The sequence below is a fragment of the Phaenicophaeus curvirostris genome, chromosome 2, assembly GCF_032191515.1.
Source record: "Phaenicophaeus curvirostris isolate KB17595 chromosome 2, BPBGC_Pcur_1.0, whole genome shotgun sequence".
Lineage (NCBI taxonomy): Eukaryota > Metazoa > Chordata > Aves > Cuculiformes > Cuculidae > Phaenicophaeus > Phaenicophaeus curvirostris.
The window spans coordinates 119,710,988-119,734,353 of NC_091393.1; the positions used below are offsets into that span (position 1 = coordinate 119,710,988).

Here is a 23,366-nt window from a genome sequence, read left to right on the forward strand (position 1 = left end):
CCTTCTAGGACATGCCCTCTAACCCCATTGCCCATTTTACTAAATCCTTTTGGACTCTCTCCAGGTTTTTGATGTCTTTTTGCTGTTCTGCTTCTCAGCCCTAAAGACATCATGCTCACTGCAGTCTCCAAAGCAGTGTAAAATCTAAGTTAATTTTTAACTGATTTTTCTCTTCAGCAGTTTTTTGTTCCCCAACAATGCTGAAAAAATGAACAGAAAATTAATTTTTACATTACCTCTGCAACAGACACTTCTGTCACAGGTGAAAAAAACACAAAGTAAAAAGCAAGTTACTTAAAAGTCACAATTATGAACCACACAAACATCAATATCATGAACGGTATTTTGCACAGAGAAAGTTGAGGTGAAGGGAATGACATCAGTTTACCCGTAGCTTCAGTGAGGCCAGTGGCAGAGCCAGACTTTAATGGATTTTCAGTTATGTCCCTTAAGATTAGCCAACATGCTTTTCTGATAAGCACTGGGAAATGTAAGTCAGTTGAGGAAGTTCTGCAAAATGTGTCAGAAGACAATTTCCTGATTTAAAAAAATAAAAGTGAAAAAGCAACAGGGTGGATAGTAACATTTCTAATGACTAACACGGAAGAAATCACTGCAAACTCAAGACTTTCGGGCTACTTGGATTAGGTGGCTTAAGGGAACTTACGCAGGTTTACATCCAAGTTACAAAAATTTGGAGGAAGCAGATTACTCATCAAATGGCCTGAGACGTGGAAGTGAGATGGATGCAAAACATTCCGTTTTCTATGCATCTCAAACGGAGTTATTACAAATGTGCCAGTAGCTCAGAACTGCTTCCCCAACCCCCAAAGCAAAATCAGTGCCAGAATCATGTTGTTCAGCAACCAAGTTGGGATTGTCTGTAACTCATTCCCAAATCCTCAGGCTCACTCAGGAGCATTTTCTCCAGTGATAAGGCTTCATCAGGAAACACAGCTGGATGGAGGAAGGAAATTCTGAGAAGCAAAAAAAAAATAGTGGGGGTTCCAGGAAGTTCAACCAGATAGGAACTAATGGAATTTGTTTTTCTGTCTCCCCAGCTCCCACTGTTCCTAAGTAAGAAAATCGGAGGGGGGCGAAAAAAAGAAGTGTGGCAGCTCCTACCCTGCAAAACAGGTCTTCACTGCAGGTCTCCAGAGAGCATCATAATTACAATTCAATATTTTCGATTACTTACTCTCCCTGGGAAAAACTGCAGACGTTTTCAATTTAGGTCCAATCTGAAGCCCAGCCATTGTTTTCTTCACCCTGGTTTTTTTTTTTTTATTTGTATTTTTTTTAAACAAAGGTCCCCATGTAGTTTATTAAGGAGGTTTTAGTTGGACACATGATTTATCAAAAATAATTAAGAAGGACCGTTATGTTTAACATTCAGGAGAATTAAAGGTTGCAAGTGCCTATGATTAGTAACACATATCCCAGAACCATCAAAACAACAGCTTAAACTACTGTCTCCGTCTTCTTACTTCTCAAGAAACTCCTTTTGACCCTTAGGGGCAAACAGCATTTCCTTCCATATCCTTTGCAATTCTACTCTTTTGCAATCTTTACAATCCTCTAGCCAACTCCCTCTTCCTTTGATAAGGGAGATAATCCAAATTTCAACATCCCCACTTACAGGAGTAGTGTCAGTGTGAAATAAGAAAAGATCCATTAGCCAGATCAGTCCTAGGCTACTGAGATAGTTAAAAGGAGAGTCTGAGATCAGCTCCACAGCTAAGACAGCTCAGACTAAGCTAGCACAAAACACCTTCTGCCAAAGGCTGTTCCACAGGTCAAGATCATAAAATGACTATACTAGAAAAGACTGAACACAACTAATTGGAACAGTGTCTCTGTGACATATCTGATTTGTTGAGACACCATTTATCACAGCAGCAGTTCAGAGGTGATGCATTTTTGACAAGCACTTCAGTAGAGTCCAGATTATCTTACTGGTCCAGAGACCATTCTCTTAGCCTTGAGCCCTTCCACTAGCTTCCATCTGACTGTAAGCACAGATGGAGTTTCCTGGGTTTTGCTTTTCCCCTCATTTTTCCTAATCTTTAAGAACAGTTTGGTATTACAATAACCAACCAGCCAGACCTAGTACAAGGGGGGCAAGTAGCATCACTGTAATACCCCTGCCATCATCTACTGCATGTTACGCCACATGCAGGAACAGAAAAGCTCAGAGACCTTGGGTACAACAGCTGTTAGGAATAAGAGAAGCTCCACAACTCACTCAGATGAAAAAACCAGCCATAAAGCTATCAATGGCATACATCCTTCAACATTTCCGTAACTTATACCATGTCTCTGATGCCTAGAGAATTGCAAAAGACCACCCAACTGAGTTCATCTACAGCATAAGGGTTTTATTCCAAAACGTTCCCACATTCTGTTCCTTCCTCTCTTTCATCCATCCACTAAATTTTGCCACAGGCTTAAATTGGAGGTTTTAAGGGAGGAACATAGTCAAAACTCAGTTGGACAAGGTGCTGAGCAACTTGCCGTAGATTACCGTGCTTGCAACCTTGGATGGTTGATCTGGAGACCTCCAGAGGTCTCCTCCAATCTCAGCAATTCTGCGATTCCATAAAAAGCACCCTTCCACCAAGTTATACTCAAGATGGTTCTGATCCTGGGTGCAAACATCTAGAAATATGGGAAATGGAATTATGCTGAATATCTTTGTCAAAAGATCAAGATTAGAATGACAACTCCATTGCGAGGCGAGGATGGGGCATTCAGTCCAAATCAAATCTGTACTGAATGCTGCTCAAAATGTAGCTCTGAAAAAAGAGGAGGAATCTTACACCTCTGAAAGCAGGAGGATAGGCTGAGAGAAGTGAGCTATGAGGACAGGCTGAGGGAGATGAGCTTGTTCAGCCTACACAGAAGAGAAGGTTCCAGGGAGACCTTAGAGCAGCCGCCCAGTACTTAAAGGGGGCCTACAAGAAAGCTGCAGAGGGGCTCTTTGTAAGGGAATGTAGTGACAGGGCAAGGGGAAATGGTTTTAAGCTGGAAGAGGAAAGATTTAGATGAGAGACAGTAGGAAGAAATTTTCTCCAGTGAGGGTGGTGGGGCACTGGTACAGGTTGCCCAAATAAGTTGCAGTTGCCCCATCCCTGGAGGTGTTCATGGCCAGGTTGGATGGGTCTTCGAGCAATGCGATCCAGTCAAAGGTATCACTGCCCATGTCAGGGGGGTCAGAGCTGGATGGGCTCTAAGGTCCCTTCCAATCCAGCCCATCCTGAGCCTATGAAATAACCTGAAAGATAGGACTTCAAGCTAGAGGATTAATATGTAACAGCTACTTTCATATGTCATCACAGTTGCAACCACAGCTGGGAACTTGCAATCATCATAATTGGTGGTCAGCTACCACCAATTGGTGGCCACCAATTCTGGCACCTAAGGAAGCAGGGATGCTGTTCTCATCTACTTCGAACAGGAGCAGCAACATACAACTGTAACTAACAGCTGTAGGAGCTGCAATTAAAAGGGATTGGAGCCTGAAGGCATACCCCAGGGCTCTGATGGACACCAGGACTCTTTCTACGTTATCTCTACAGAGAGACAGGACAGATATGAGCAACTCACTTCCAGGAGAATGACAGCACTTTCCTGCTCCTGTACTGTGCTCTCTGCCACATCATGGAAATGCCCAGAGCAGTGGGATTTCAAAGCAGAAAGCAAACACACACAGAGTACTGCAAATCCTCACGGGGCAGTTGCATTTGTGTCACCTTAAGGACCAGGCTCTGCAACACGACAGAAAGGGATCGTGAGAGTTCATGGGTGCAATGAAATGAAATTCCTCAGAGCTAGAGGGCCCGAGCAATGCATTTTTGTTCTATGCAAACTCCACAGATCTCTGATTCATGGAAAAACAGGAGGAAAAGAAAATAAAAAAGCGGTTGTGCTGCCTCTAGTTTTCTCTCCCTGTGGGTGCTTCAAAGAAGCTAGAAGACAACAATGCAGCTCAACAAATTACATTACCCCCTGCCACAATTTGCATGTGGAAATCTAGGTGCTTGAGAGGGAGCATTCATCGAGTTTCTGCCAGAACCTTGAACCATGAGCTTAGTGTTCAGTGAGGGGAAAACAGTAAATCTGCAGTGTAGCCATCAAACTAGTACATCAGACAGAATTATCAAAAGCATCCACAAGCTTACATACCCTTCACAAGCAGCCATAAATGCTCTGCAGGAGTAGGAAAAAATAACAGCATTTTCTAAACTTATGTTCAGTTTCGAAAGACAAAGGATATGCAGAGAAAACAGGACCAACCATTCCTGGGTGGACACACGCTATTCCCTTAACCACAGCACTGCTGATTTGCATTAAATCCCAGTTTATCTTGCTTCAAATTGATTTGACAACAAGGTATCTAAGAAGTAGATCCATGGCTTATTTAGGTGATCAGAAGTGTCCACCAAGGTGGTTCTGATGGGGCAAGTTTACCTACAGCACTTGAGACCTCTAACAGCTCTCGTGTACTAGATGTCCCCAAATGCTTATTGCAAGACAATAATAAGTGAAGATGGGTTCTCTTGTGGTTGATGGCCTCATCCCCAACTCTTACCTTTCAAGGCAAACCATGTGACTTGTAACAAAGGTTCACAGTTTTTCTCAGTGGCAGACAAGACAGGACAATTCTTCATTTATTTAAATTTCCTCTAACCTCCCAGTTTAATTAACTGTATCTTTGAAGTTTAGAGAACAATACTTAATAAAAACACTTGACATTTTTCTTTGTCATACCAACAACTTAAAAACCTACAGCATATTCACTGAAATTATAACACTATATAGGACAGAATCATAGAATCATTATGGTTGGAAAAGACCCCTAAGATCATCAAGTCCAACACCACCATGCCTGCTAAACCATGTCACAAAGTGTCACACCTACACACTTTTTGAACACCTCCAGGGATGATGGCCCCATCACTTCCATAGGCAGCCCGTTCCAGTGCTTCATCACTCTTTCAGTAAAGAAATTTTTCCTCTTATCCAGTCTAAACCTCCTCTGGCACAACCTGATGCTATTTCCTCTTGTCCCATTGCTTATTCCTTGGGAGAAGAGATCAGCACCTGCCCCGCTACAACCTCCTTCCAGGCAGCTGTAGAGCATGACGAGGCCTCCCCTCAGCCTTCTCTTCTCCAGACTAAACACTAGTAGATAATGGCAAGACCAAATGCTTCAGATTGCTCAATTCAAGGCACCTCACTGAAGTATTCATTATTTTACAGTGATATTTTTTCCAGTGATGAATCTCGAGTGGATTGCTGTTTGCTCTTCACAAGCCCCCTTGTCATTCCACCTAGCACTTACATAGCTAGAAACCTTACATTACTTTCAGTACTACTCAGGATTTCTTAGCACATTTCTCCCACCATTCCTCTCCTCCCACAGTTCACAGTAACCTACAGTGACGTTACAGACCAATTTTCAAGTGTAGTGCACAAGGAGCAAAACGTCAAATACAAACTGGGTATTTCAGAAACTTCCCTTCAATTTCCATCTTTCCCTCTAACTACAAGAAACTTGGGAGACCTTTGAATTGACAGGGCAATTCTTGCTACCTATTCATTTGTGATTTTTCCTGATGTTACCTTTTCCAAAGAATTTTTCTGAGTACATTAGTCGTGTTTCAGTGTACATCTGATATTTTATACACTGATATTCAATGATGCCTATTCACTGCAAGTGTAAAATGCTAATGGCTACATAAATAAAATTAAATAAAATAAATGCCACTACAAACCCTGATCTCATTACACAAAGCCGGGGAGAAGTCTTCTCATTAAGTATTGTATTTAGCAGTGTCCAAGACATCTTGAAGGTGGTGAGGCACTGACAAAGGCTGTCCGGAGAAGACATGGATACCCCATCCCTGGAGGTGTTCAAGGCCAGGTTGGATGGGGCTTTGGGCAACCTGATCCAGTGGGAGGTGTCCCTGCTTATGTCCCTTCTGAAGTTCCCTTCCAATCCAAACCATTCTATGATTCTATGAATCCTTTGCTCAAAGATGAGCAAGACTTCACAGCTGCTCAGCCCTTCCCAATTCTTGTGAAAACAGGGGCATTTGCTGAGATTGGCCAGTTGCTACTGAATGCCAAATTCTATTTGAGAGATCCATAAATATCCAAAATCAAGGAAAATGTATCTGCTTCGTGATGCATATAACCTAACAAGTATAAAAATTTCAAAAAAATGAAGTTTCCTAACTCCAAAGAAGTTACATCACAGATTCACAGCACAATCGTCCACTTCCAGCCTTGTCACAGAAACAACAGTAATTTCACAGGCGGAAGACTCGTTGCTTTTGATGCACACGTGGTGATCTCAGCAGAAGACATTCAAGTATGGTTCAGTTACAAGGGAAATTATGCAAGGAAACAAGAGAAAGGTGAAGCCTCACGTTTACCTCTGTCTTCACACTTTTCTGTCGCTTCCCAAAGATGCAGGACAGATCATCTTCACTGCGCGAAGAGAGATCCTTACCTGAAAGGATTAAGGGAAGAAAAAAAAACCGCTACAATCTTCACAACTGGTGGTAACAGGTATGTTTTGGAAGCATAAATTCTGACGCATGGAGATAAAGAAATTGGGTTTTGAGGTGAAAAAATAATCAGGAGAAGAACATGAAAGACACTAAATCACAGCTGACCATGGCTCCCACATAGAGGAGGAAGTGTGTGTGCGCAGGGGGAAAAGCCTGTGAGGAGAGAACCACAGCCTGCTGGAGGATGCCCACAAGGAAACACATAACAGCTTGTTTTTCCCCACCTGACACTGCAATTGTTGTAGCAAGACGAGGAAAGCAGTCTGTACTACGCTAAAAGGAAAGAAGAGTTGTAACATCCTACAGACAAGAAAAGTTCAAGGAGAAGGTGCATATCTTGGGATTCTCGTAAGAGTTCTCCACCTCTGACAGAGTTAGGGAGTTACAGCTCCTCTATACAGCGAAAAATGGAATCCATCTTTACTCAGTGGGGGCTTTTCTTTGACGCATGAAATTGCTTCTGAATAGCAAAACCTCCACCTCTGCAACACAGTGGATTATTCCAGCTTAAAACAATTTCAAGGGTGAAGCAAAGATTCCTCTGAGTTCCAGAAGGACCATTATTCCCATCTGCTGCGTGGCTCCCAGACCCAAGTGTGGCTGCTAAGGCTATGTGTGGTTCCTACATTTCTCCAGCAGTGAGGCTACAAAATAGCATCAGAAACGGAAGCCGCGTTTTCTATCGTTGCTGCTCCCTTCTCCTGCTTTTGTGTGAGCTCGTCTTGTTTAGTCTGAAAGGAAGCAGGATCGGACTCAAACAACAAGGGCCACCACAACATCAGCCTTTCTCAAATAACTTTTCCTCTTTCCCTGAAAAAGGACAATTTCTCTGTTTAGACCACAGAGGGTACAAATGAACAGGGGCCTGCCTTATAGAAACACTGCAGTCAAACAAATAAGGGATATTGTTAATATGGAAGCTTTGTTCCACATTTCATAGGCTCAGAAGACACTTTTTTTTTCCTCTATATTTCATAAAAGATTAAATCCAAATAAAAAGAAAAATCCTCTTTGCTACTACCTCAAACAGGCCATGGCCTGTGTACTTGCAAGCCCTGAAACAAATTTAATTGCTTAATGGCGTAAAGTGGCAGGGTCATGTTAACACATTTGATTTCTAGCCTGAATTATTTAATCAAAAAACCCAAATCCCCAATACGAGAATTTGGCCTTAACTGAGACATTAATTACTTCTGTTTGAGCAGAGGCATTCGTTATCAGAAAACATTACACAGAGCTTTAAGTACAATAAATCAGCCATTCTTGGAAAACAATCCCATCCATACACTGAAACACACAAATACAGACACTGCATGCACATGGGTATGTGAAAGGGGAATGCAACCAACAGAGAAATAGAGGAAGGGATCAAACAACAGTCAAGAGCCAAAACCCAGGAGTGGCTGAAATAACGTTGTCATTCTAAGAAAGGAACAAATCACTAAACTCCATGACTTCTTGATACAGTTTTTGCGGCTACCAACCACTGTCCTGATTTATCCAATAAAGCACCTGATAGATGTAAGAGGGCTTTCCTCCTCCTGCATTCAGGTTTAATCTGATCACTGATCTTATCCACATGATCTCTGAGCAGGGGTTACTGGAGATTGTGGAGGATAGCACAGTGCGGATGCCCAAGTAACTGTTATCACCTCTGCCTCCCCCTCCTATCCCCTGCCCACACACAGATCATTTAGAATAGTCACTGTTTCTTTATTCAGCTCCTTCAGTCCCTTCAGACAGGAATTGTTTTATTCAACAGCAGCCTAAAACCATCTAAAACTGTCCAAAATAAAGAGGAACAGTGTATTATAGCTTTAAGTAAGTTGCTGCAGGGAGTATTTCTAACCCCAGATTTTACTTGCCAAATATAGATCACAGAAGGCAACAGATCACCTTGACCCACAGGATTTTTTCCTAATCTTGGCTAGAGCTTATGAAACAACAAAATTCCTCTTACCTTTTGCAAACTTCATATAATGGACACGTTTCTTGGACAATTTGGATTTTTCTTCAAGACTGAATGTCGCCTTCTGATTATTCACAGCAGACTCTAAGAAAATGCCAAAAAGATTACAACTTTTATTATAGGCACTGAAACCACCAAATTCAAACGTCAGTGTATTTGATTTTCTCTCTCAAAACTAAGTCTCAACAATGTATCACAACTGCCTACTGAAGGAAGCATGTTACTGCTTGATTTTTTTTGCCACATTCCCTTCCCATTTCCAATCTATAATTTAAAAAGACAGATACAGGTACTCCAGGTCAATGGCAAAGTTTAATTTAACACCATTTCTGTACTAAGAAAAGAATAACAGGTCATGATTTATTGTGTTGTTTTTTACAAAATATGTCCAATGCCAAAGTCTGAGATAGATGTCATAAATAGTACAAAATAAGACACCGAACGTGACTGGGTAGAAAAAAAAAGGGAAAACATAATCCCACAGACAGGCTTTTCACTTCTAACACTACACAAAGTGCCTCTATCCGGACACAGTCTGATGCATCTGTGTAAGGAAATTAAACAGTGGCAGAGCTTTTCTGTCCCTAAGGCCAGGTATTACAAATAGCTACATCCATATTATTTATTTTTCCTAGCTTCCAGAAGAGGGGCTACATCCAAACTGTCCACTGGGAATGGTCGTGGGGTTGGCTGACTCCCAAATTCACTCAGGAGCTGTTTGGAGAAATGTTAGCTTGTACAGGTCACAACCACATGAAGGATTAGTCTAACTACTTCACAACAGAGATATCAAGTTCCTGTGCTGTGGCAGGTTATTTTACTGGTACAGATGTACTCTTTGTATACATAGAGTGTAAGAAATTTTCAGGAATTATAAGAAGTTCTCAGGAGGAGGTAATCTGCTGTCTGGTCAATAAGTATTAGTCCTGTCCCAACAAGAGAGAGGCACCACAGGATTCTCCACTGTGCAACCTCAGAAAAGGCTACTCTGGTAAGGTGGTTTTTTTTCCTCTCAGTGGTAACTGGGATGGGTACGGAAATGAACCCATGCCCTGAGGGATAAGTTGAGTCACCTTTTTCAGATAATCCCACCCCTAAAAGCTCTGCAGACCAAGCTTTTCTGACACTGGAATTACAGCACTTCACTGCTTGATAGGTAGTGACATCTGATGAGAGTCATTGACCTAAAAATGAAACTCGCAGCCTGGAGTGGGAGAGCTGACTACCAGAAAGCACAGATCTACTCTTCCATTTACCCACTAAGCCCTAATTAGAAGAAGAAGGACTAAAAAACCCAGTTTTAGAGTTAGCAGTCAACTTGAAAATCCTCAATAAAAATGGTCTATGGGGAAAGTAAGGACCACATCTAAAATACCCTGAACAAAGATGATGCCAATCCACTTGTATGGGAGAGAACATCACACAGCAAAGGATTTCCACAGGGTTTTATTCTTACAGCAAAAGGGGCAGCAGCACCACCTCGTGCCTTCAAGGAGGAATTCACTGCTGAAACGTGCAGGCACTTGCAATGGACAGGTAGGTACATCCCTGTGTCTTCTAGTGACTGGTAAATCCTCTGACAAATTGAGCAAGCACTGCAGGAGTATTAATGTGCTTTTTAAAAGCTATTTAGTCATAGCAATAAAGCTACGTGTCATTTCTACAGCAAATCTATACAGATTTGTATATAGATGAATATTCCGAAGCATCCTGTTTTACAAACGGGAAAGGGACACAGTCGTCATCACTTCATATCCCAGTAAAAGAGTCAGGAATCAAAACTCCTCACTAGGTGCTCAGCTAGAAAACAAAAAAAGTTATGTAGATCAAGAGTAGTTGAATGTTGGCATACTAACCACCACGAGACCCTTCCTTCCCAATCTTTAACCACACTCCTCCAACTCTGGCAACTATGCCAGTTGTTCAAGGACAGCAAAGTTTTCCTGCTGACTTTTAATGCAATTTGAAACTGGATGATGGCAAATAATGCAACATTTGATCCTGTAGCACAGTTGCAGGAAAAGGTATCTGGATGAGTTTTGCCAGCTTAACCAAGTGCCAAAAAAACAAGTTCCAGAGCATGGCTTGAAGTCTGCAAACCACCAAATGTGATTCTGACTGAGAGTTTTCAACATGCATCCAAATTTGTCTTCAGTCACTGAAAACTCTTGTCCCAGCCCCTAAAAAGATCAAGTAAAAATAAATGAGTACAATAGGGAGAAATGCAGTTTTCAGGGGCCACTTTGCATCAGTGCAGATGACCTCGGGAATACCGCACAGATTTAGGAAACAAGACAGCTTCGCTAAATGAACCTGCCTCTGTGCTGACTCACTGTGTCCTTGGGCAAGTCCTTTCAGTTCTCTGCTCATCAGCTTGCAGGTTTCCCACCAGTTACACCAAGCTGATCTTCCCATAGCTCAAGTTGAAACTTGGCAGTATTTGGTTACAAAAGTAGAAAGGAACTTCTGGAATTTCCCTACGATATGCTATTCTACCTCTTGAGGACTTCAACTACTGTACCTAGCACATGCCATGATTAGGGCACCGATGCACAAGGATAGCTCACACAGGAATTAAAAAAAAAAAAAAAAGGCATCAGGTTCAGAATTTTAATCCTAGTTTTTTTAAGATTAGAAACCGAATTTGATCCTTCTTGCTAACTGATTTTCTCCTTTTCCTCTCCTAGAAAACGTCCTGTGCTCAGATGTTAAGAATGAACGAATGAAAGCTGCTAAATTCACTAAGCTGACAACTCTGCCACCAGCACCACGCGGACAGACTTGCTGTGTTCAAACAGAAGACTTGGTTGAACAACACTCCACAGAGAGCTGTTTAGATATACAAGAAGAGTTTAAACATGAGACACGCATCAGTCTAACTCAAGGAGAAATGACAGACCATTTGATTTGTACAATTCTTTCTGTAAGCTCACAATCGCCAGTTTAGCATAACTTTATTTTTACAAATCACAGTGAAACTGTACAAAGCTTTTCAAAATTAAGTGACTTTATAAATAGCCCTTTTGGGAAAGTTCTGTGGTTTCCACACTGGTGTGCTTTACATCAGGGCTACATAAATCACATCATACCACACTCAAAACAGAGATGCATAACTCTGAGTCAAAAGCCAAGCAGCAGCAGTCTGAGGACAGGAAAAGTAGGTATTTAAGAAACCACCAGAGCATGGAAGCCAGGTGTGACAGTTCATTAGTGAAAGCAAGGCAAATGCATCGCAATGGTGAGTGATCATGTTATCAGCCTTCATATCGGCTCTGGTTGCTTTATAAAGAAACAAGCACTGCTACGGCACATCCCAGCAAAGGTGTCCTATATCATGGTCTCGGATAAAAGGAACAAGTTCAAAATTTTATGTTTGCTTTCCCCAACGAAAGCCTTTAATAGAGTCCTGATTGAGAGCAGAATCAATCCACTAATATCCACACATCCAGGCAGACAATCTCAAGCATGGTCATTGATGGCAACATGTTTCTTCAGCTCCCACTAATTTGGGGGAAGAAGGGGGAGTCGTCAGCCTCAGCTATCAGCAGCCCAAAGGACAGGGCCCCAGCTGGCCTTTTAAAATGAAGAATGGAAACTCCGCTAAACTTCCAGCCTCTGACTGAGCAAAGCATGAACCTACCTGTTTCACCCTGTCCATGGCAATTATTCAGTTCAGCCAGAAGCTGGTTGAAGTCATCCTGATGAGCAATCCAGTTGTCCTGTAAATATCACCCACATAAACACAAGGCAAAAGATCTCAGAACTAACAGAAGCTTTGCTAAGACAGATATTAACGCTCTGCAATCTAGGAAGTTGCTTAATTACATATACTCAATCCTTGTGGGCAGGAGGGACCCTTAGAAGCTCCACAGGTGGCAATGCTAACAACAGCTCCCTACGGCCACCACAAAGTATAGGAACGATGAGAGTTGTGTTCCCAAGTCCTTAAACAACTGAGCTGCTGTTTGCTCCATATGTCCCCTGTCTGTGCAAGATGTTTACAAAAACAGACAGAAAATACTAGTGTGATTTTTTTTGCAACAGAGTTATTTAAAATGTCAATATGATTCAGGCACCTTTAGAATCACATTTTCCTCTGCCTATGTACCCAAACTCCAGTCAGAAAGGTGTATCATGAAGAGTGACAGATGGTATACAGCTAAACTGGGCAGAAGACACAGGGAGAAAAAGTATTTTGGAAATTTGCTTGGAAGCATAAAAATCCCTGAGCAGCCTGCTCCTAGAATTCATTGTAACATTTGAAGCAGGTGCTTGCTCCTCGAACACTCAATAAAGTAGAATTAAACTCCAGGTCAAGAGTTTCTGCAGAGATGTCTGCAGAGATGCATACTGCCACCAGATGGGACAACGGATTTCATTAACATCCCATTACTCAGGCAGTGCCTTAGCTGAAATGGGAGCCATTTCCTTACCTGGGTCTAGAGCTCACCTCATGCTTGACGGTCGCTCCTAACCCCAGCATGTTGTTTTTCACCTGAACCTTGATATGTTCTGTGTTTCCTTGCTCCTGAGCCCCAAGACCCTAATAAGGATTTAAGGGTAAAAACGTAAGGGTTTTACAGCAGTGACTAAGCTACAGCTTTTGTACTCTAAGACAGTTGGCAACGAAATACAGCAAGAAACTACAACTTGCTATTTATTTACTTGCCTGTAACTGAATTCATTCACAGGCATTAGCACACGAGATATTAAGTTTTTTTGATTTAATACTTAAGCCTCCAGCAAAGTATTACAAACACTTAAATAGCAACAACATTAAGTAGTTGAGTGATTAACCAGGAAGCCAGTTCACATTCCTAGGCAAGTCCAAAGTGTTTACAGTTTTAAAACAAGACACTACATAAAAAGAACATGCTTCTCACCACAAATACCTCTGTTGTTGGGAAGGCAGCTGTGTGACGGCTGTAAGACTGATGCCACATGGAATGTACTACAAAGAACGAAGTTATATGGGAGGGAAGCAGAGGATGGGGAGGATCAGCCTGGAGCTAGCAAGACACTAAGGACTTCTTACACTTCGTTCACACTCACAATTTGATGAAGATACTGGAGAGAACAAACATTGAGTTTGTCTATCCTAAAATCCATAATCATTTAAATCTGGGAAGCAATCTTGAGGCCCAGTATTATCTTTCCTCAGTATACGATTAGGGGAGGAAAAAGACAAAGCATTTGGTTTAAAGCTGTATTCCTGGATCTACCTGCTTTTTTCCATACTCTGTCACTAGTAACAAACCATCCTTGAAGGACATGGCTGTAACGAACACGTATGTGGTGAAGTGGAGGAGAGAACCCCTGTGGATATATCCTAGGCACATTTGAAAAATGCTGTTGCTATTGTGAATACACTAGAGTTTATTTGGTCAGTGGGGTGGAAAATTTACCTTGAAACTTCTGCTAACCAAAAAGTATGGAACCCAGCAGGACACTTGGCTACACATCCTGCCATGACCCAATTCCAACGCAACTAATAACAGGACTAGTGTAAGCAGCTTAATTTCACTGCACAGATGGGCTTTTCCCATTAGTTTCATCAAGCTAAGGTTCCATTTGTCTGAGTTTGTAGTGGAACGGAGATATAAATCCTTCTCTTACAGCTGTAACTGTTGCAAAGGAAGGCCCCATAACTCAAGTAGGAAACAATATTGTGAAGATGAGGAGCGGATGACATATAAAATGACATAAGGTCTTGCTTTCTCACCCTGACACAGTGTTCATAATGGCAAAGGTGTTACCTACGGACAGAGAAGCTGGCTGCCTAAAATCCAATCAGAACGTTTAATGGCATTCTTTCTACTCTGGTTTACACTTTATTTTAATCTTGGACACATAAAACGCTAAAGCATAAAGTTCACAAAAAAGTACTAAGGCTCCATACTATTAACAACCTGGTCTAAAGCCCAGTGAAACCAATGCCAGTTCCTTCACTTGAGCAGTCTTTGAATCAGATAGTACTGCTTGTTCATGAAATTAGAGGCAATTAGAAACCAGATTTATCTGTGCTGTCAGTCAACTCGGGCAACAGCAGGCTACACTGAGAAATCCAAGAGTAGGCTTATTTTTCTAAGTTTGAGTGTATCCACACTTGAGAATGGTCCTAATTTTATTCCTCTTTAAAAAAAGACTAGGAGTGGAAATCAAGGACAAGAATTACAGAGATACTGTGGGAAGTGGCATGCCTTCATTTCATTAAAGATGCTGATATTAAGGCCCAAATCTCAGCTTTTCTAAGGTGCCTCTGTGGAAGCTGAATTGCTTTTAAGAGGCAGCTGAGCAGTCTGCAGCTCTCTGCACTGACCTAGAGATTGTTCATGGACACCTCACCCAACAGGTACAGGCTGGGAAGTAATAACACAGCTCGCAAAACACTGCATTATGGCCATTTAGGGAACAGATCGGAAGTAACCTTTAAAAACAAGCGAAACATTAAAGCAGGCCCTGGAGTTTCTTTAAGCCGTACCAAAAGCCAGAGAGACAACTGGAGGCATAAACACTGGTGAAACACTGGCACAGGTTGCCCAGGGAAGTAGTGGAGGTCCCGTCCCTGGAAACATTCAGAGTCAGGTTGGATGGGGCTCTGAACAATCTGATCTGGTTAAAGATGCCCCTGGAGGGGGGTTGGACTGGATGACCTTTAAAGGTCCCTTCCAACCCAAAGCATTTTATGATTCTATAAAGGCAACTTGTCTAACCACTATCTGATTCAAAGAGCCAATCCCTGCTCTTACGTGGAGACATCACCTTGTCAAAGAGAGGGGGGAAAAGCTGGAAAGCAAGACAGGCACAAGCAAGCAAGTACTTGTGTAACAAAATGTAGAAATCTACTATTGCTCAAATTCTTTGTGCAGTTTAGAGAATAAATCATATTGAAGAACATGGCTGTCTTAAACACTGAGTCAAGAGTCCCCTTGCAGTCTTCCACCTTCCAGATAGACAACCCTCCTTTAGAACATACCTTTCCTTTGGACCAGCCCATCTTTTCCAGCATCTTCTGGCCAAATTTAGAATCATCTTTACTCCAAGCGCTATTTCGCGGATCCACAGACCACTTCTGCTTTCTACGGGCTACAGCAGGGAGGAAAAATTCAAACAAGTTCTTTTTACATTTCCACAGTGTTTTCAGCATTTTATCAGTTCAAGAAAAGCTCTTCATTGCAAGAAAAACCCAGAATCTGTGCCAGAGCAAACACATTCTCCAGATTTAATTTCACTAAACCTTACGCTGCAAAAAAAAAAAAAATTCCAGTAATAATTATAACTATTAATCTGAAGAATGCCGAAGTAAAATTGCTATGGAAGTTGTCCTCCCAAAGGATGAGCCGCAATTCAGGGAAGGCTTTAAGGATTACCGCTTAGGTGCACAGACATAAATTCCATATTTATTTCAATTTTGTTTTACATCTGGCTTCAACATGAAATCTACAGGGGATGAGACTTCAGTGCTGGCTTTCCCAGTCCTGAACAACATCCACTGGCCAGTGTTCCTTCTAACCAGAACACAGAAGTTTTAATATTTGCCTTCATAACTAAAGCGAAGTCAAAATTCAAACAAGTCACCAAAGAAACTAAATCACAGGAGACAAACCAGTGGGATTTGACACAGAATGGTTTATTCACATACTGTAGTCAGCGGAAATTACTGCAGGTGGTAAGAGATCCAGACAAGAATCAAGGTTCCTTTGTCCTAAGGACAGCGCTACAGAAACTACAGTCTTCCAGCACACATGCGTGCAGGGGACTCTACCATCAGGAACAACTTCATTGAAATCAAGGAAGAAATGCTAGCACTGTTAACCAGTTGCTTTAAGCGTGCACATAATCCATGCAGGAAGACAACCTAAATAAACAAGACAAACAAAGAACGAGAGACAGGAAGATTACAAAACTTCATTAAACACGATAGGAAACTGTGGATCAAAACCAACCACTTAACCCAAGGCCATGCAAAGCCAGGGAGAAGCCAAGTCCACTGAGGAACCTTCAATGTAATCAGGAAGTCATCTTTCCCTAACGCAGCGCTTAGGATTTGGGCCAGAGGGGCAGAATATTTGATTCATTTTTTGCCCAGTTTTGTTTTGTTCTTAAAGAAGAACCATTGCTGTCACTATGCATGATGGTGGCTTTTTTTAGCATACTTCCAAAGCTTTGAAGCTCAAAATAGGTGCTGTGTCGCAGCCCCATACAAATAATACTCTGATAAAAATTCCATAAAATCCCAAACAGTCCATAAAAAAAAGATTTTACAGTACTGTGAGAGGAACTGACAAGCACTCATTTTGGCTCACTTCCCTCTAGGAAAACAACAACTCATTTCCAGCAGGCAGCCTTCAGAGAAGCATCTCCTACCAGCCCTACCTGTGCCACTAACAAAAGGTGGGGAAGCACCACTGTGGACGGCAATTTTAAATGCATGGCTCACTTCACTCATTTACTGCAGTCTTCAAAGCACTGACGAGGAATCTGGGACAATTAATGTGCTTTGCCATCTTCCCTCATCCAAGATGCAAAGGATCCAAGTTTCCAGCAGCTTGTGAGGTGAAAGAATTAAAAAGCTATCAAGCTGGCTGCAAAAGCTAAGTCCTATAAAACCAGGAAACACCCTGGCTGTCACTTTTGTCAGTAGCCAACAGTGAAGCAAACAGCATAAATGAAAATAAAATGAAGTAATTTAATAGAGGTTATGCCACCCAGCTGAGCAGTACCCCTCCTTTATAATTACATTTCTTAATTTGTCCTTTTGTTTAAAAATTTCTCAATTAACATCAACTTCCCCCCACTCAGCGACCACAACTCAAGCGTCCGATGCCTTTTTCTAACACTAACCATAAAAACATTTTAAGCGCACCCATATTCTGTGATGCTCTCTGTAACCAGTTCCCCAGCTGATGACTTTGCAAACGCTGAGAAAACAAATTCAACGCAATTCTTCCAATTGCAAAGCCACCCCTTGTCTCCAAGGTTTTGTCTACAGAGTAAAGGAAATCCATGCCAACTGAATATGTGAATCTAAATTAACTTCCAACGGGAGTTGTTTGATGTAGTTCAATTAATCCACTTTAGAAGTTATCTTCTATTAATTTTTCTGAATCTCTCCGCAGAGAAGCTCCAAGATGTTTCACTCCCAGGAGACCCCTAGTGACAAAATGCAAGGACACCTAATTTCTCAAGCTTGAAATTTTAAGAGACCTCCCCTTTCCCAGCTCTTTCAGTCCAGGTATTTGACCACCGCTGTGGGATTAATCCTCAGGTTTCTGCCAGGTTAATGCACTCTTATTTTCAAATATAGTAAGCTAGATGCATGAAAATAAAGCAACTTTGGGGAAGTGTTCAAGAAAACCGGGAACAACTTCAAGCCACACCCAAACGATGAAAACATCTCTCCTCTCCAAACAACACAAAAGACTGTTTAGTCAACTATTTATCAGAAATATTTGCTCACTGATGCCTTAAAAGTGAGACAGGAAACAATACACCACCATGTAGCTAAAAAATTCAGCTCAGAAGTTAACAGCAATCTTCGGGGCTGCTCTCATAAAATGATTCTGATAGTAAGGAAACTGTGGGCAAGCAGCACCATCCAGTGGAGAAAAGCAGCATTCCTACAGATACTTCCTCACTTAGATATCCTAAAACTTGAATAAGATTGCTTGCTGAACCATTTTACCCAGACTAAGTCTGTGCCTACAGATTTGAGTTTAACATAATTTCTAAAAGTTCCTTACCAGTTCTACCCAAATCCCTGCTGTGTGCCCACATGCAGTGATAACACATGTAATTATAAACAGGTTAAATTTCTCTAATGAACAGAAAAAAATACATGGCCCACAGAAGAGATTTTATATTTAACACAAGCTCTGAAACCCATCACTAACATATGTCATTTTTCCTAATAAGCACCAGTAAGACAGGCAGTTAAAGTTTATTAAAAGTTAAAAAGAGTTAAAAATAAGTGAAAAATAAAAGGCAAATCATTTCTGTAATTGATACATTTTTTAAATTCACACTAAACAAGCCCAGAAAAATCAATTTTGTCCTTTCTCAGTTTAGTCCGCAGCATCACAAAAGCTGGAAGGATCTCTCCAGATCATCTGCTTCAACGTCCTACCCATGCAGGTCGCCCAGGACCATGTCCAGTCTGGCACTGAGCTCTGACAAAGATTAAATGTATTGAGAATGGATTTGTATATTCCTTAGAAGGGAAGCTGTGTCTTTCCTCAAAATGGGCAACACCTGATGCTGTAATTGTAAAGTGATAAGTCTTAAATAAACTCTAGATTCAGAGTATGTTGGTCTAGCTCAAGACAGTAGTCCTGGTGTGCTTAAATTATTTCTTATTGCTTGGATAATGATTTGCAGGATACAGGGAGGAGTGCATGGTTTAGAAATTAAATCATTTAAATAGTTGGCATCAGTGTGTTTGTACTGTCTAATAGTGTGTACATAGGCATATTTTTCCTGAAATTTCGTACAATTTGCTTTCATTAGATCATAAAACATAACGTAATCGGGTCAAAACATCAGTTAATCTGTAGAATTCTAAGGAACAGCTACATGAAAGGCATTGCAACAGGCAAACTTACCCATACATTCTCTATGAGAATAGTGAGGTACTGGCACGGGTTGCCCAGGGAAGTCGTGGCTGCCCCATCCCTTGAGGTGTTCAAGGCCAGATTGGGTGAGCCTTGGGCAGCCTGATCCAGTGGGAGGTGTCCCTGCCCATCGCAGGGGGGTTGGAACTGTATGATCTTTAAGGTCCCTTCCAACTCAAACTATTCTATGATTCTATCTCCATGGATCAATACTCCACAATCTCTCCAAACAATTTGGTCCAGTGTTTGGCCACACCTCACAGTAAAAAAAAAAAAAAAAAAAGGAATTTCCAGTGTTAAAATTTGCACTCAATACTTCTTGTTATTTTATGAGCCTGAAATGTGTGCAGTAAAACAGCTGCAGTAAAACCACTTACCCTCCTCAACTCTTTTTTAGGATGAGTATTAATAAAAGCATCAGAAGTAATGGCTTCACAATTTTAACTGCAGAAGAAGGCAATGAACAAAGGCACACAGCTCTGCAAACGCGGCTCTTGGCAACTAGATTTGTTTTTAAGTCAATTGATTGCAGAATTCCTTACATTCAGAAGGGAACCTAACACAGCATCACATACTAAAATGTGAAGTGTTGAACTCAAATAATTAACAAACTCTGAAATATGATACCAACAAAGTTTACATCTAAAACAATCAGAAAATTACATATATAAATGCAATTTTGTTTTCCTCCATTCACACACGTATCTTCCACTGGAAACTGCATTTTCTAATCAGTCATTATACTTAAGTCCATCTTTCCTTCAGTCAAGCAAATAAATTCACTAGACCTTGTGCTCTCACATTAAGGATGCCCAGAAAGCTTCCCCAAACCACTAACCATACTCAGACTGAAGTGTATTAATCCCACTGCATACAAAGGTACAGTTAAGAAGTTTGGCCTTTTTACTCAACCTTTAAATTGGAAGGGGGAAGATTTAGATTAGACATTAGGAGGAAATTCTTCACGATTAGGGTGGGGAGGCCCTCGCCCAGGTTGCCTAGAAAAGTGATGGCTGCCTCATCCCTGGAGGTCTTCAAGGCCGGGTTGGAGTGTTCAGGCTGAGAGAGGTGGGGTTGTTCAGCCTGGAAAAGAGAAGGCTCCAAGGAGATCTTGGAACAACCCTCCAGTACCTGAAGGGAGCCTACAAGAAAGCCAGGGAGGGACTATTTACAAAGGCTTGTAGTGATAGTACTAGAGGCAATGGGTATAAGCTGGAGGGGCAGATTTAGACTAGACATAACGTTCACTCGAAAAGGCTGCTTTGCAGGAATGCATCTTTAACTTGGAAAACACGACGGCAAAGTTTTAGTTCCTGTTTTGGCCAGCTCCAAGACAGTTCTGTTTCCTGACCTGAGGAACTTTGCCTGAGAAAGAGTTGTCAGTCACGACATTCATCCAACCTTTAAATCAGCTATTTTAAATACAGGGAGCCCAAGTCCTCAGTCACCACCTCTGAGCTAAGAGAGAAGCACAGTTTGAACCATAGAATTGCACAATGATTTGAGTTGGAAGGGACCTTAAAGATCATCCAGTTCCAATTCCCTTGCCATGAGCAGGGACACCTTCCACTGCATCACATTGCTCAAAGCCTCATTCAACCCAACCTTGAATACCTCCAGGGATGGGGCAGCCACGACTTCCCTGGGCAACCTGGGCCAGGGCCTCATCACCCTCACAGGAAAACATTTCTCGCTTCTTTCAGCTTAAAACTGTTCCAACCTGCCATATCCCTGCACTCCCTGTTAAAGAGCCCCTCCCCAGCTTTCCTGTAGGTCCTTTTTAAGTATGACAAGTTGCGAATATCAAGAAAAGGTTGAACAAAATTATCTTGCTGCATATAATAAAACATCCAAATATTATTTACTTGGCAACACCCTTACACAAAAGGCATAAGACACGCCTATGGCCTTGCCTGGAGTTCTCCTGTGAGTTCAGTGGATTTATTTGCCTTACCTGAAGCACCTGTACTCTCACTTCTCCCAAACCAGAACTTAGCTAATCTCTGAAGTACCCTATACAGGCCAGAGGTTGAGCTAAACTCAACCACAGAATCGGAGAATTGCTTAGGACACTGCCAAGTATACCACTAAACTGTGTCCTTAAGCACCATAACCACACATCTTTTAATGTCACCAGGGATGGCGACTCAAACACTGCTCTGGGCAGCCTGTTCCAGTGCTGGACAACCCTTTCAGTGAAGGACGCTTTTATAACATGCAATCTAAATCTACCCTGCTGCAACTTGAGGCCATTTCCTCTCATCCTAATGCTTGTTACTTGGGAGAAGAGAAAAGCACGTACCTCACCACAACCTCCTCTCAGGAAGTTGAAGAGAGTGATGAGGTCTCCCCTCAGCCTCCTCTTCTCCAGACTAAACAGCTCCAGCCTCATTCTCAGCTCCCTTCCCCTTCTTTAGACAAGCTCCAGTCCCTCTGTTTTTCTTTCGCAGGGAGGCCCAAAAACGAACACAGGATTCGAAGTGTGGCCTCACCAGCACTGTGTACGTGGGGACGACTCTTTCTCTACTCCTGCTGGCCACCCCATTGCTGATCCGAGCCAGGATGCTGTTAGCTCACACTCAGGCCCAAACGCAGGACCAGAAATACTCGCTCTGGGCGCGGACTAAAGCGGCTCCGCCGAGTCCTGCCCTGGGATTCGGGGGATTCGCTCTCTAACACACCAACGAAAAGTAGCATCGTGGCTAAAGAGAAATTCCAGCCCCAAAAGCGCCACAGAAACCTCCCCGACGACCTCGCACGCCTCCCCTCGCGCCGGGAAGCGACCGAACCCCGCAAACGCGCAACCGCGGAGCCGCCAGCCCCGGGGCGGTGTCGGGGGGACACCAAGGGCAGTGGGGAGGGCTGGGGAGGAACGTTCCCAGAGAAACGGCTCCTTCCCGATCACCTCGGCCCCGCCGGCGCGGTTCCTGCTTGCAGGGAATAGCACTCACGCTCCGCCAGCATCGCCATCTTGGGGCCCTCCCGCGTCCCGCGGCGCGCTAGCAGCACCGCGCCCCCACCCCCCTTGGGGCCTTTGCTTACTCCGGGCGCAGAAAAAGGACGTTAAATAAACGCCTGATTAAAAGTCTTAAACCAGACGAGCGCAGCGGCCAGCCGAGTAGAAATAGAGTGTTTATACCTGATAATATTCAAGTAAATGTTCAAGAAAAGCGTAAGACGTTGCATGTGAGCTATTCGCGGCGTTTTTAGGCGGATATTTCTCAGGCAGTTTTGAGGGCAGCCGAAGAGCGTTGATCCTGGGCGGAGCTGCGGGGCCCGCAGGCAGAGCCTGTCGTGGGGCGGGTTATGGCGGGAGAGGAAGGACTGAGGGGATGGGATCAGCAGCGCTTGCGGTCGCCTCACGGTGTGCGGTTGAGAACAGCGGGATATAGGCAAGCTGAATCCTGGGAGAGGAGTAAATCAGGTTATTAATGGGAGCACTGAGTCCTGCCAGGGTCGGAACGTGTTGCCCGCAACTCTTGAGGATCCATCTTTCCATTTGGGTGACAACCAGGTTACGAGGCCTGCATTTCACCTTTTCAAATTGCTTTGCTTCTCTATTTTTTTATTTAGATTGTGTTTCCCTGTTTGTTTATGAGAACACAGTGCAAGACCGGCTCTAAGGACTTACAGACTAAGAAAACAGAAATTAAAACAATTTCTTCTGGAAGGCCTGTTCTGTCAGTCAGGAAAGTTAGATTGGTACAACGCAGGTTAATACAGACTAGGAGAAGTCTGGCTGGAAAGCTGCCTGGAGGAGAGGGACCCGGGGGTGTTGGTTGACAGCGACTGAACATGAGCCAGCAGTGGCCCAGGTGGCCAAGAAGGCCAATGGCATCTTGGCTTGGATCAGAAAAGGTGTGGCAAGCAGGGACAGGGAGTGATTGTACCCCTGTACTTGGCACTGGTGAGGCTGCACCTTGAATCCTGTGTTCAGTTCTGGTCAGCTCAGTGCAAGAAAGACATCAAGGGGTGAGAGAGCATCCAGAGAAGGGCAACAGAGCTGGAGAAGAGTCTGGAGCAGAGGGATTATGGGAGCAGCTGAGGGACCTGAGTCTGTTCAGTCTATCGAAGAGGAGACTGAAGGGAAACCTCGTTGTTTTCTACAGCTCTCTCAAAGGAGGCTGTAGTGTGGCAGGTGTTGTACTCTTCTCCCAAGTAACAAATGTTAGTACAAGAGGAAATTGCCTCAAGTTGCACCAGGGCAGG

The 23,366-nt window shown here is 42.8% G+C and overlaps 1 protein-coding gene across 2 annotated transcripts in view; it reads right to left on the bottom strand.

The window, feature by feature from the left end:
- The window catches only part of PINX1 (PIN2 (TERF1) interacting telomerase inhibitor 1), a 64,072-nt gene extending 41,925 nt beyond the window's left edge, over positions 1-22,147 (bottom strand). Inside the window, exons 1-6 of one of the 2 annotated variants that reach the window (XM_069850719.1) lie at positions 22,109-22,147; positions 15,524-15,633; positions 12,998-13,090; positions 12,188-12,266; positions 8,539-8,631; positions 6,441-6,517 (exon numbers count right to left, since the gene is read on the bottom strand). In XM_069850719.1, the coding sequence (XP_069706820.1) occupies positions 6,441-6,517; positions 8,539-8,631; positions 12,188-12,266; positions 12,998-13,090; positions 15,524-15,633; positions 22,109-22,127 (471 nt within the window). In that variant the 5' untranslated portion in view covers positions 22,128-22,147. The remainder of the gene's footprint in view (positions 1-6,440; positions 6,518-8,538; positions 8,632-12,187; positions 12,267-12,997; positions 13,091-15,523; positions 15,634-22,108) is intronic. The other variant, XM_069850720.1, reaches the window with a different exon arrangement.
- Between the last annotated feature and the right edge of the window lie 1,219 nt (positions 22,148-23,366).